Raw genomic sequence first — 12,791 nt, 5'->3', positions numbered from 1 at the left:
AAGGGAAACTGATCTAGAAATATGTCCTCTTTGACCAGGCCTGGAAATAGAGAAGTTTCTTCCAGACCTCAGGATGAAGTCTTGTCCACATGGGCTAGACAGTTGACAAAATAAAAATGATCACTTGGGGGCTGACAAATTCAAATCACCATGATCCACCAATACTTAAAAATACTAGCTTCCACATTATTCTTTGCATGGGAATACCTCAAATAGAAACTAGGAGAGAGCTTAGTAGGGAAAAGACCAGGTGGTGGAAGGTGTACAAGAAATATGCAAATGTAATTTCATTTCTGATCTCTTTATAAAATCTATTTCTTTTCAAGGATTTGACTTTAATCTAGCCATTCCTTTGGGCTCTTCAGGGAAGAAAGTAAAAACTGAAAAAAAAAAAGTCAAATCCTTTTGGTATTTCGAAGTAATAAAATATTACAGTTTCTTCCTTATGCTTAGAACTAAAGCCAAAGACAGACAGATGTGCGGAACATGTGGATATGTTTTGATGGACTTCTTTTTATAATGAAGAAATGCTTTGTACCCCCAATCAAACCCTGGTGATAACCATCTATGCAAAGTAGGCCCCAGTTCAAGAGGATCCCATTGCTCAAAGACCAAAGCTAATTATGCTGAAATCCTTGATTAAATGTATCAGAGGGTATTTTGACTTCTAAAATATGTGTTTTAGAAAAAAAACATAAAAACCACTTGAGGATATTGTGAATGTATCTCATCTATTGCAAACACATACTTGTCTTCTTTAAAAAATTGGCTCAATCCCACTATGTTGGTGTAAAGTGTGATATATAAAAAGTTTGAAAGACATAGTTTTTAGGTAATTAATCATTTACTTAGTAAATAATTAAAACGAGAGATCAGTGGCATTCTTGACCCTTCATGGAACTCATGCAATGCCAATAAGCCCTTGGTAGAGTGGATGTTTCTGAGGGTGGCAATCGAATCTTATTGGTTAACAAGTAATGAGAGAAAATGAATATTCTGAGGAGAGGCAGATCCTTTCTAATAAGGACCTGGGGGATGTGACTTTAATTACTCAGATCTGTCTTGATCTGATTTGGGTAAAATTCAGTCAAGACATGTTCTAGTCAATTTTTTGAGAGTAAGGTTCTCTAGTTGAGGTTTTCCATCTAAGATTAAAAGGCAAATATTCTCAAGATTTAAGTAATCCTATCCATCACCATTGTCCTTCAGAGACTTAACAACCTAAGACTTCTGAAAAAAAAATCCTGGTCCTAACTAAATAATTGATTATTAATGTAACAGAGAAATAATAATTTCTTTCAAAATTGAAAAAAAACCTTCAGCTCCCTGATGAAGGTTAAGTGCGTCTGTGTCTGGGAAGAAATCTCCCAGTGGAAGGAAAAGTTTTCCTTAATTGCTTTAGCTTCTCAAAGAGTTTGACTCTTGTCTTAGTCTGTAACTGATAGGGCCAAGGAACTCTGGGCTTAGAGTGAGAGGAGCCGAGTTCAGATCCTGTCTCTGACTCTTTTTATATGGGGTAGAACTGGGCTGAGGAGGACCTCACCTCAACTGGAGGCTATTTATTCAATCAGCACTTAATAAATGCTTTATATTCTAGGATGTCTTAGAGTCAACCTGATTATTAAATTTTTATTGTAAGCATTTGTGCCCTAGAAATCAGTAAAGGCTTCAAATTAGGGTTTGATGTATTGTTTGTTGAATGTCTAGTCTTATGAAAATGATGGGAAAAGTGTTAATGTGAATTCAACTTAAGTGTCTTATGGATACTTAAAAGTATTAAAAAAAAAAAAAGAAGAAGAGCTAGTTGTTAAATATTTATTAGCATGCTGCTGCTCCTAGCATCAAACATAGTATAAGGTTTTGGGGCAGTAGAGATAAACAAGAAAGGAAAAAATCCTTGCTCTTATCATGGGTACCCTGGAAAGAAAATGAACTTTCAAGTCAGAGGATCTGGATTCAAATATCAATGCTGGGAATGATCTCCCTCCTTACCTTAGACTTAGAGCTTCCCTGACTTCTTTCAAGTTATTGACCCTCTTTTAAACATATAACCCTATTAGGAATGTTGATGTCTTTGACACTTACTTCTTGGGTTTGAGTCTATGATTTTTGACATTTCTGGACCTCGGTTTCTTCGCTTGTAACATGAGGGGGTTGGACAAGATGGCTCTCGAAGGCCCTTCCAGATTTAAATCTGATCAATAACAATAGCTTTTAACTTGTATTCTGTGAATCAGGGTCAGGAATCTTTGAATTTGGATGGAGGTTTTTTAACATCTTTAATTTCACTAATTTCTTACTGAAATTTATCATTTTCTTCAATATATAGGCTCAATGGTCCATGACACAGAAAACTCTTAAGAATCCCTGAGCTAAGATCTCTGGGCCTCAGTTTCCCTATCTGTAACAAGGAGTTGGACTACTTGATCTCTAAGATCCCTTCTAGCTATCGACCTGAGATCCTAGAAAGAAAAGAATAACCCGGTTTGTGATGCTCTGTTTACATCATTATTTCTTCCTCAAAATTCTTTACTGCAGTTCCCTATTACCCAGCAAGTCAAGAGAAGATTCTTCATTCATCCTGGCATTCAAGACCTTCCATGTTCTGGAGCCCACTGGTATTCCAGTCCTCTCTCATGCTTCCTCCTTTCCTTGTACTCTAATCTTTAATTGGACTGGATATCGACATGTAGTATACAAGTGGACAGATTTTTCCTGTGGAAGGGAAAGTCTTCCTTAATTGCTTTAGCTCCTCTTGGACATCTTGTTGTCCCCTGAATAGCTTGTGCTTTCCCACTTCCTTGACACTTTTTTCCCCTGTGGCTGGAGTTTTTTGGCTGTTTCTCCTTTTGCCTGTTGGATACCCCAAAATGCCTCCTCCTATATGAAGCCTTCTTTGATCATCTTGGTCAGCAACAACATCCTCCCATACCACACGTAGCACTTAGTGCATTTCTCATGGAACAGTGTATATTCTCACTAACTATGAATGGCACATTATTCATTTTAGCCACCACTCATTTTTCAATCCAGCCTGCACCAGTCTTGGCTTGGTATCCCAAAACCAAGTGGAGGGTTTTCTAGAGCTAGTAAATGTCAAATTGCTAAGACATGTCATTTCTTTTTGGAAAACTCTAATGCTTTCTATCTATATATACCAATTAGGAAATATGTTGTATGGGTATTTACAAAAACAAACTGGACCTTCTAAGAAGTTTTCTTTTAAAATAACCTTTGCCAGAATATATTCCTATCTGTGGGTCATCCCCTCTTTTGTCTAAAATCAAGAATAAGGTCCTCCTATATGTTACTTTTAACCCAGGAGAGTCATCTACTTTTTTGGGGTGGTGGTGGAGGAGGAGAGTGGCGAGGGAGTTAAAGGGAAAGAAGAATAGGACTGCATTAGAGAAAAAAAATCTGTCCACTGGATGTAAACCACATGTTGATATCCAGTTAAATTAGATTCCTTGCTGCCTCCTTTCCCTCTTCCTTGACTGTAGTAATTTTCTATCATTTATAAGTTTAGAGAATTGTGGGATTTGGGGATGGGAGACAATGGAACGTTCCATGAGAAGTTGTCCAGGGTCATACCAAAGGAAAGTCTTGAGCCAGCTGAGACCAGGACTCTGTTTGCTAGACCACAATGTCCCTTAATGCTTCTTAGATGATAATGCTATTTATTAATTTTGTCCATGGGCAATAAAAGGCAACCTTAGGATTTACATGTTTAAGAATGAGTGATCACAAGGCACCCAGGACAGCTTCCAGATATCTCTTGGACAGAGATTATGGTGATTTGGGGGTTCATCAACCATTACTGACAATGATTGCTTCCATATGGCTTTCTGAAACTGAAAATAGGAATCAGGTACTATAGCTTGTCTGCACATAAATAGCCCTGAAACCAAGTTTCATAGTCAGCAAAAATATTTTTGCCATGAAATTAAATTCAGCCCTTTGAGGAATAAATGTATTAATATGTCCTTCCAAACTCAATGGGTGAGAGGACTATCAGAAACACCATCTAATTTGGAAAGGGAAAAAAAAAGGTCCCTTGTTACTCCAACTTATTTTTTTTTTTCAAATACCAAATCCAGAATTCTTTATGTCCCTCTGGTTGTAGTTTAGGACCTTGGATGTAATGATTGATATCTCTATTGCATTCCTCTCTGCTTATACCATGGAGGAAATGTTGCTTTCCATTGCAGACATCACATTTTAGGAGGGTCTTTGAGGAGACAGTCAACCTATCGGTGATTCAATGTCTGAGTTTTATATATATATATATATTTCACTATATATTATATTTACTCTATATGTGTATATGTGTGTGTGTGTGTATGTATGTATAAAGACAATATGTTGCAGAAAAGATATTGGTATACTTTGGTAGATGAAGTGCCTCATAGGCAGGATCCTACAAGGTTGACATCATAGGTCCAGTAAAAAAAACCCCAAAACATTGAGCTAGAAAGTGACCCCAAAATGGCAACCAAGATGATGAACTACCTTGAAACTATCCCATTTAAGGATAGTTATAAGGAAATGAATATGTTTAACCTGGAGAAGAGTTAGGGGTATGTGATAGCTGTTGTCAAGTATTTGAAAAATTATCTAGCAGAAGAGGGATTATAATAGTTTTGTTTGATTCCAGAGGACCGAATTAAGAGCAATAGGTAGAGGGTTTTAGAAAGGCAGATTTCAGGACAACATAAGGCAAAATCGCCTGATCATCAGAACTATCCCAAAATGAAATAGGCTCCCTTGAGAGGTGATAGGTCTCCACTTTGGAGGTCTTAAAGGTTGGATGTCCACTTATTGGATATGTTATACAGGCTTTCTTTTCTGGGGGGGGATGTGGGTTGGATTAATTGCTATTTAGGTTCCTTCTGATTTCATATGTTTATGAATGCATATGTGTGGACATGTATGCTTTTGTGGGTGTGCAAGCATGAAATTTTTCCAATACCATAGAGAATTAATAATATGAAATCAATACCTGTGATAATTAGCCTGGTTTTATTTCATTGAAAGAGATTCAACTTTATTTATTTATTTTTTTGCTTGGTTTCAGAAAATAGAAGTAGAAAGTATGGAGATTTAAGTTTGATGTTCTGAAGAATATAGAAACAGTTGGAGTTTTCTATGATTCAGGGAGTAGTCTGATTCTTTTTTGTTAGAGGATCTCTAGTCAAGGCCAAATAGTTGCATGTCGGGTGTTTTAGAGAGATTAATTTTTTGGGGGGAAATATGTTAGTTTTGATGCTTCTTAGATCACTCCAGCTCTGAGTTTCCCATATTCCAATCAATGTTGGCTTAATTGAATTGAATGCATCTGGACATCAACCACTCAAACCCATATCTGTGTTTAAGCTAACACCATGGCTTAAGCCCAGTGAAAAGGAAAGTATCTTTGATTTGAAATATTAAAGTGGGAAGTGATGACTGCATGTGTTGTTCAATACTCTGAAATGTCATAAGGCGATGCAATTGGAGAAGATCATTGATACTTCTGTTTTGACGGAATTAACTTGTAACCATAGTACCTGTCAGATCTTCCAAATGAATAGTTTGCTATGGTAGTGTGTGTTTATATGCATGGGTGTGTGCATGAACACACACACACACACACACACGCACACTGAATTGGAAGAAGATTGGGTCTGGATTTTATTTTTGTGTAGTAGGTTGTGTGACCTTGGGCCATCAACCAACAAGCTTTCTATGCACAAAGAACTAAAGATACAAATGTGGTTACTGGAGCAATCCTTATGTGTAAGGATATTCTTTTTTATTATTTAATTAACAAAACATATGCATGGGTAATTTTTCAAAATTGACCCTTGCAAAAACTTCTGTTCCAACTTTTCCCGTCCTTCCCTCTCCCCCTCCCCCCCGATGTCGGGTAGTCCCATACATGTTAAATATGTTAAAATATATGTTAAATACAATATATGTATACGTATTTATACAGTTATCTTGTTGCACAAGAAAAATCAGATTTAGAAAGAAGTTAAAAATAACCTGAGAAGAAAAATAAAAAGCAAGCAAACGATAACAGAGTGTAAATGCTATGTTGTGCTCCTGTGTAAGGATATTCTAATGGAAGGAAAGAAAATGGGAAGAAAGGAAATTTTTCCTCCTTTTAGGTATGGGTTGGATTAATTGCTATTATGTTCCTTCTAATTGTGAATTTGTGTGCATGTGTATATATATGCTTTCATTATGCCTAGGCATTTATTAAGATCTTACTATGTACTCGATACTATTAGACAAATTCCCAAATATTCTCTCAGAAAAGATGACTGCTTGTGATTCAGTATGTCATAAGCCTTCTCTGCCTCTTAGGATCATGAGATCATTGAGCCAAGAATCCATCTAGTCCAATCACCTTTTTTTACAGATGAAGAAATTGGGACCCAGAGAGGTTACATGATTTTCCCAAGGTCAAACAGCAAACTTCAGTGGTAGTCAGGCCTGACTTTTAATATTTTTTTTGAGCGTTTCCATGTTTTGCCTTGAAGATTCTATCCAAGATCTTAGAAACTTCTCTTTCGGACTATTTCAATTATTTTTTAGGTCTTATGACAGGCTGGTCACTTATTGCTAGATTGAATCGAATGACATTCATTAGACAGTGACACTAAAACCCTTTCCAGTCTCTGAGCTAACAAAATGACCTGGCCGCATAGGAAATGACTTTGGAGGCAAAAAATTTCACTCCTTCTAAAACCACTCCAATGTTTCATTAAAGCACATTACTGCAGGAATCAATGCAGGCTGACAGTGGGCTCCAATCCCATAAACAAATCTGTTGCAAAATTGTTTTTATGCTGCCCAAATATATGATTAAGTGCTTACATCAATGCTATAGTCATAAGGCGGAAAATATTTCCTTTAATAACATCTGCTAACCCCATCTGCATTCCTCTTACATTGTTAATATTTAGCTGTCGTAAGAAAAATAATTAATTTCCTGCTGAAATAAGGTTCTGAGCTAATTCACAGTATAGCCATTATGCATTCCATGGGTCTTTAGAGGAAAAAATTCCATGTAGCTGGTAAAAGAAGCCTTTTCAAAAGTTTTATTAGGTCAAAGACCTTCTGTAAAAGGTCATAGTATGTATCAAAATGTTATATTATTTTGCAGTTTTTATTTCAAATGAGATAACATAGCAAAAGATCTTTGCAAACCTTAGAGTACTATATAAGTACAAGTATTGTTACTACTAACTGCTATTAACTATTACTTCTATTACTACTACTACTTCTATTACTTCTTTTCCTACTATTGCTACTACTTACTTCTTCTACTACTACTTCTACTGCTACTACTTATTACTGCTACTGCTGTTATTTCTACTGCTACTTCTGCTACTGTTACTGCTGCTACTGCTTCTGTTGCTACTGCTTCTGCTATTGCTACTGTTGATACTTCCTTCCTTCTACTATTGTTATCTTGGAGGAAATAAGATACAGTTACAAATGGCACCTGATGTCACGCAAATATTCAGCAGTATAACTCACAGGGACAGTATATGGTGCTTTAAAATATGTTTATAAAGTATTTTACTCACAGAAACCTGTTTTTTTTTTAAGAGAATAAAATATGGCTTAGCAAAGGTCAATAAAAAGTAGTCCAGTCCATTTGCCAATGATACATGAGGCACTTTTAATTTCCCTTAGAAAAAGATCAAACATTGAAAGGGATTGGGACACTCAGAAATATAAAATCAAAGTATGATTTTTCTGGCCATCACAAGAGAAGGAAAGAGAGGTGTGTGTGTGTGTGTGTGTGTGTGTGTATGTGTACACATGTATATGTGGTCTTCACAAGAAGTCACTCTCAAATTTGGCAAACCCAGATTCCTGATTTTTCATTTATTACGCCAAAGTTGGCATTTTCTGCTAATCTACCTCTAAGGAAATTCTGGGGAGTGACTGGCAAAGCCACAGTATGGAGCATGGGCCTCTCTAGTTTGGTTGGGAAGTTTCTGGATAAGGGCAATTGAAGTACTAGTATAGAGATGTCAAGAGCAGAGGGAGCATGATGTAAATTATCTGAAAAGGTCCACAAATCAGAGATCTTTTTAAAATCCCACAAGAAGGGAAAACTTCTTGACAATTAGAGGAATCCAAATACTCTACCCCATTACTAAGTCTGCAAACAAAAGCTAGGTGATCATTTGTTGGATAAATTGTTGGGGGAAAGGCCCAAGTTAGATTAAGTGCCATCTAGAGTCTGTCTTGAGATTTGGGATCTATGTCTGATCAAAGTTCACATCATCAGGTAGTTGTAGAACTAAGACTTAAATTTATGATTTAAATCTGTCATCTTTTCCATCAATATTCTCTCAGCCTCATAGTCCATAACACCACAAGATATTTCAGAGAATTTTGGCATCATAAGGGACCCAAGAAGTCACTTAATTCACAGCTGAATTAGGATTCTGAAGAGGAATATTTCTATGAAACCTCTGAAAATTTCCAGTTTCTGGCCTTCAAAGAGACTAACTCTAGTATCAGGGAATGTACATATAAAAGTATTATATTCTTCTCTGGCTTGAGGAATGGAAAAAGTGATCAGGTTCAAAATTATCCTAGGTGAATTTTTTACCTTGGGTAAACTGTTAAACTTGTGGCATTCTTGCTTATTTTTGCATCTTCATGATCCATCAGTGATTGGGAGTAAAAAAAAAAAATCACTGAAGCTGATTGACATCATATAACATTCTTTTTAACTGGTTGTGTTGGTGACAGTATATTCACCTGGGCCTCATTCTACATACACTAGAACCAGTGGAATAAAGAATATTTATCTGCCAGGACCTCAGAGCTTGAACAAAGCCAGCATTTTAAAATAAAAACAAAATAAGAAAATGCAATACATAAAATATGCACAAAGTGATATAAACACAGGAATTCAATTAAATTTAGCAAGCAGTTGTTGCAGAAATGTAATGGTGCAGGGGATAAAGAAAAAGAAAAGAAATAGATCCTGCCCTCAAGATGCCTACATTTTAATAGGGGTGAAACATGTCCATGTATAATTACAAACAAAAAATTTGCAAAGTAAATGCATAAATAATTTGTTTGAAGAAAAAAGAAAAAAATTCAAAATGGTAAAAGAATCTGGAAAGGTGTGTAATTGGTTGCCTTTGAGCTGTGCTTTGATGGAAGGTTGGAATTCTATCAGGTAGAAGGGAGGCATAAGAACATGTCAGACAAAGTGACAACTTGGAATCATTGTAGTGGGAACATTCATGGAACGTACATGGGGATGGTTCTGAACCTGGCCCCTTTCAATGGGCCACTTGTGCTCTAACCCTTTAACAAATTAAGACATGAGGCTTGACTTAGGAGGTCAGGGTCAGGTTTTCTTCCCTTTGATGCATCATGGGACGGTCCCTTGCTTTGGGAAGAATGAGGGTGCTACGTCATAACTGATTGGACAAAGGAGATATTGTACTTACTACACTAGAAAAATGTCATGATTAAGGCAGTCTTGAACTGAACAAAGGGCTTGGCTGTGAAAATGGGAAAATAATTAAGACTGAAAGAAGAGTGCTGGTCAAAACAATATAAAAAAAAGAAAATCAGTATCATGACTTAGAGTAGGAAATTCACTAGGGTCCAGAAACATAGGATATTGATTACTTTTAAAAATTGTGCATTTTTTAATATCAGAAAATCATATTGCCTATGGTACATATAGGTGGATGTTTATTTCATGTTATGATGTTTCATGCATTGTAAGCAAGACCCCCAGTAGTCAGCAGAACAGAGTGGCTCCAGAAGCAAAGACTCACCTATAGAGAGTTTGTGTTGTGTGGAGAGAGAGAGCCTGATGAGAACAGTACGATTCAAATGGAAAATCTCATGTTGTTTTATAGCATAAGTCTGACTTGTTCCTTTCGATTCCTCTAGAGAAGAATCTTACCTTATTCTCAGCTGTTTTTCTCCTCTCTCATTTGGGAGATGTGCCATTTGCCACTGAAAGGGCTGAAGAGAATCTCAGGCCTTGACCTTTGGTGACTTCTCAAGTTATTCAGATGAATTAAAGATGGTATTCAATGCAGCAACACAATAATAACAACAAAAGCCCTTTCCAAGAGCAAATCACACAACTAACGCTGGCAGACAATCTCATTTTGACAACCCAGGCCTGGGTTCTAATCCAAGTAACATCAAATATATTATGAGTTTGGTGGAAAGTCAAATCTGTAGGGTATTGTATCCAGGAAACCTAATCTTCCTTAAACTGTAACAATGGCTGTAGCCCATAATATGTCATGTCATCTCTAACACTTTGGAAATTGTAAAGATTACATTCAATTCAACAGTCCCCATTTCCTTGCAGATTTTTAAAAACTCCAATAAATATGAAAAGTTAGTGGCAGAAAACACCATCTCCTTAAGGAATCTGATGGAGAAGAACATGACGAATAAAAGGTGCCAGGTTGAAAGGGATGGAGATGACGTCACTAGAGCAATCTAATGAAAGGCTTAAGAACTTGATGGATTTCATAATAACATATAGAGACTACAAGAGATTTAGTAGTTATCTAGTTTTATATTAACAATGAGGAAACTAAAGACCACAGATTGGTTTTGTGGGAAAGTGAACAAGTGACTTACCCAACATCATGAGAATGTAGCAAATGATAGATCTGAGAATCAACCTCAGATCTTGTGGTTACAAGCTCAGTGCATTATCTATTATACCAAACTGCCTCTTAGGTCTTTGAATACAAGAATTAATTCCACAAATGAGGCACAAAATCTATCTCATTTATGTTGTGCATAGACTACAAGGATGCCATTCTAGGCTTATCTATAGGTAGTGACTAGGGTTTTATCTCAGGATGTCAGCATTTGGGGGAGGGTATCCTTCCCATTGTGGGGGCAAGGAGTTCACTCCTTATTGGTTTTCTTCTTCTGTATCATCATACCTAGCTCTCATCCTAACTGCTTATCTTGGGAACTGTGCTTCCTGGGGGCGTTCCAAGTTTCTGTTCTTCACCATAGCTAGTTCTCTTCTCTGCTGGCAAAGCATTCTGTCCCTTGAAGCTGCTTCCTCCTTTAAGTGGCTCCCTCTCTATATCCAGATGTTTAGAGATTGTTATAAGATGGATTCAATGCTCCATCTCAAAGCAATATGACCAAGGGTTAAGTTGAGGGAGGAGAGAAAAAACCCTTGCCTTTCCTCTCTCATGGGTCTGCTTTTTTCTATACTTAAGAATACTGGTTTCAAACTCTCAAAATTCCAAATTCCTGAAACTTATATAGAAATGAGCTATGTTATACCTCCAAAGACTTGGCTAATTTGTTTGCTCAACTAGCCAAATTCTCAAATCAGCGAATGCCTACCTTATGGAAGGATCATAAAGTATCTTGGTAACTGGGATCATGATATATGAACATGTGTTGATTTTAGCAATTGAGCTGGGAGGGCGTGGAGAGAAAAATTGCATATGTTATGTTAGATGTTTATAATCTTATGGGTACTTGTTTTCCTGATAGAATATAAGTTTCCTAAAAATATAGTCTGTTTTATTTTTGCATTCCCGGAGTTTATCACATAGAAAGCTTAGTAAATGCTTTATTAATTTAATTGGAGCTGTATCATTAATTTTATTATAGTCCAACCATGAACAATGAATATCTAATTGTTTAGGTATTTATTTTGCTTGCAAAATATCTTGTAATTTCTATGAGATTTTTAAAAAGGGTATCATGTCCTCCTTAAGTTATAAGCCATAGTTGTACAAAGATATCCTCTCTATTTATATAACCAGGACCTCCTTCTGGTATTTGTTTTTTTTTTTTTCTTTCTGTTAGTATCCAAAGAGTATCTCATTAGGTAATTGGAACATAATAATGAAAAAGTTCATTTTTATGGATATAACAGTTACTTATCAAGCTAATAATCAAGGAACAAATTACCTACAAAGAATAAAATTGAAAAGAAGACAACAAAATCTCAGGTATTACCATAGCACTTAAAAAAAAAGTTTTATTGGTAACTTTTATTTTTTATTACAGCCATTTCTAGATATAGCTCTTCTCTTAGTCCCTATTACTGTGTTTGCTCTAATGCAAAAGAAAAATAGTTGAGTAAAACTAACTGCAACGCTATCTGATGACATAAATAATATTATGTACTCACAGTCCTTGCCCTTCCAAGGAAAGAAGAGAGATGTATTTCTTCATCTCTTTTCTGGATCCAGTATCATTACCATAACATTTACAGAAACAGAGAAAACAGTAATCTTGCAAATTTGGCTGCATTGTTAACATTAAAGAAATTAATGTCTATGATATAGGGCCATCTATGTAATACTAGTGATTGTGGCAAGTGGAGATTAAGTACATTGTAGTTTACAAAATCATCCTTAATTTCACTAAAGTCAAAAGTTCAGCTAGTAAATTCAATTTTCACTTTTGACAACCTTCTTTAAGATACGGAGCCTTGACATAACCACATCCCAGTCCGCATAAGCACCTTCAAGATGGCGAGATATTTCTTTTCCTGCTTCATAACTCCGTCGGCCGTGAAGTAAGCGCCAATTATCGAATGTAATGACGTCACCTAGAACCGATAATTGTGAAACATAAATCAGATGTTTAATATTTGACTTCCTTAGAAAATAAAAGTACTTTAAGAATCAGTGTCATCACTTATCATATCTTTCTTCACTTGAGTCTAACCATGGCGTAAGCTACTTTAGGACTCATGATACTGAAATTAAAGGTAGTAGCCTTCTCGAAGATTCTGGTGTTGCTATAAT

The 12,791-nt window shown here is 36.1% G+C and overlaps 1 protein-coding gene and 1 long non-coding RNA gene across 4 annotated transcripts in view; one reads left to right on the top strand and one right to left on the bottom strand.

Annotated features, from left to right (window-relative positions):
- Positions 1–12,791, top strand: part of LOC127539845 (uncharacterized) — a 105,709-nt gene that overhangs the window by 17,940 nt on the left and 74,978 nt on the right. The gene's annotated exons all lie outside the window — the stretch shown is intronic.
- Positions 11,991–12,791, bottom strand: part of BBOX1 (gamma-butyrobetaine hydroxylase 1) — a 105,429-nt gene continuing 104,628 nt past the window's right edge. For all 3 annotated transcript variants that reach the window (XM_051964231.1, XM_051964233.1, XM_051964232.1), the window contains one exon: positions 11,991–12,592. In XM_051964231.1, coding sequence (XP_051820191.1) covers positions 12,432–12,592 — 161 coding nt within the window. In that variant the 3' untranslated portion in view covers positions 11,991–12,431. The remainder of the gene's footprint in view (positions 12,593–12,791) is intronic.

This window comes from Antechinus flavipes, chromosome 6 (genome assembly GCF_016432865.1).
Source record: "Antechinus flavipes isolate AdamAnt ecotype Samford, QLD, Australia chromosome 6, AdamAnt_v2, whole genome shotgun sequence".
NCBI classification, from domain to species: domain Eukaryota; kingdom Metazoa; phylum Chordata; class Mammalia; order Dasyuromorphia; family Dasyuridae; genus Antechinus; species Antechinus flavipes.
Note: the sequence above shows the minus strand (reverse complement) of the source record. Positions and strands in the feature narration are given on the sequence as shown.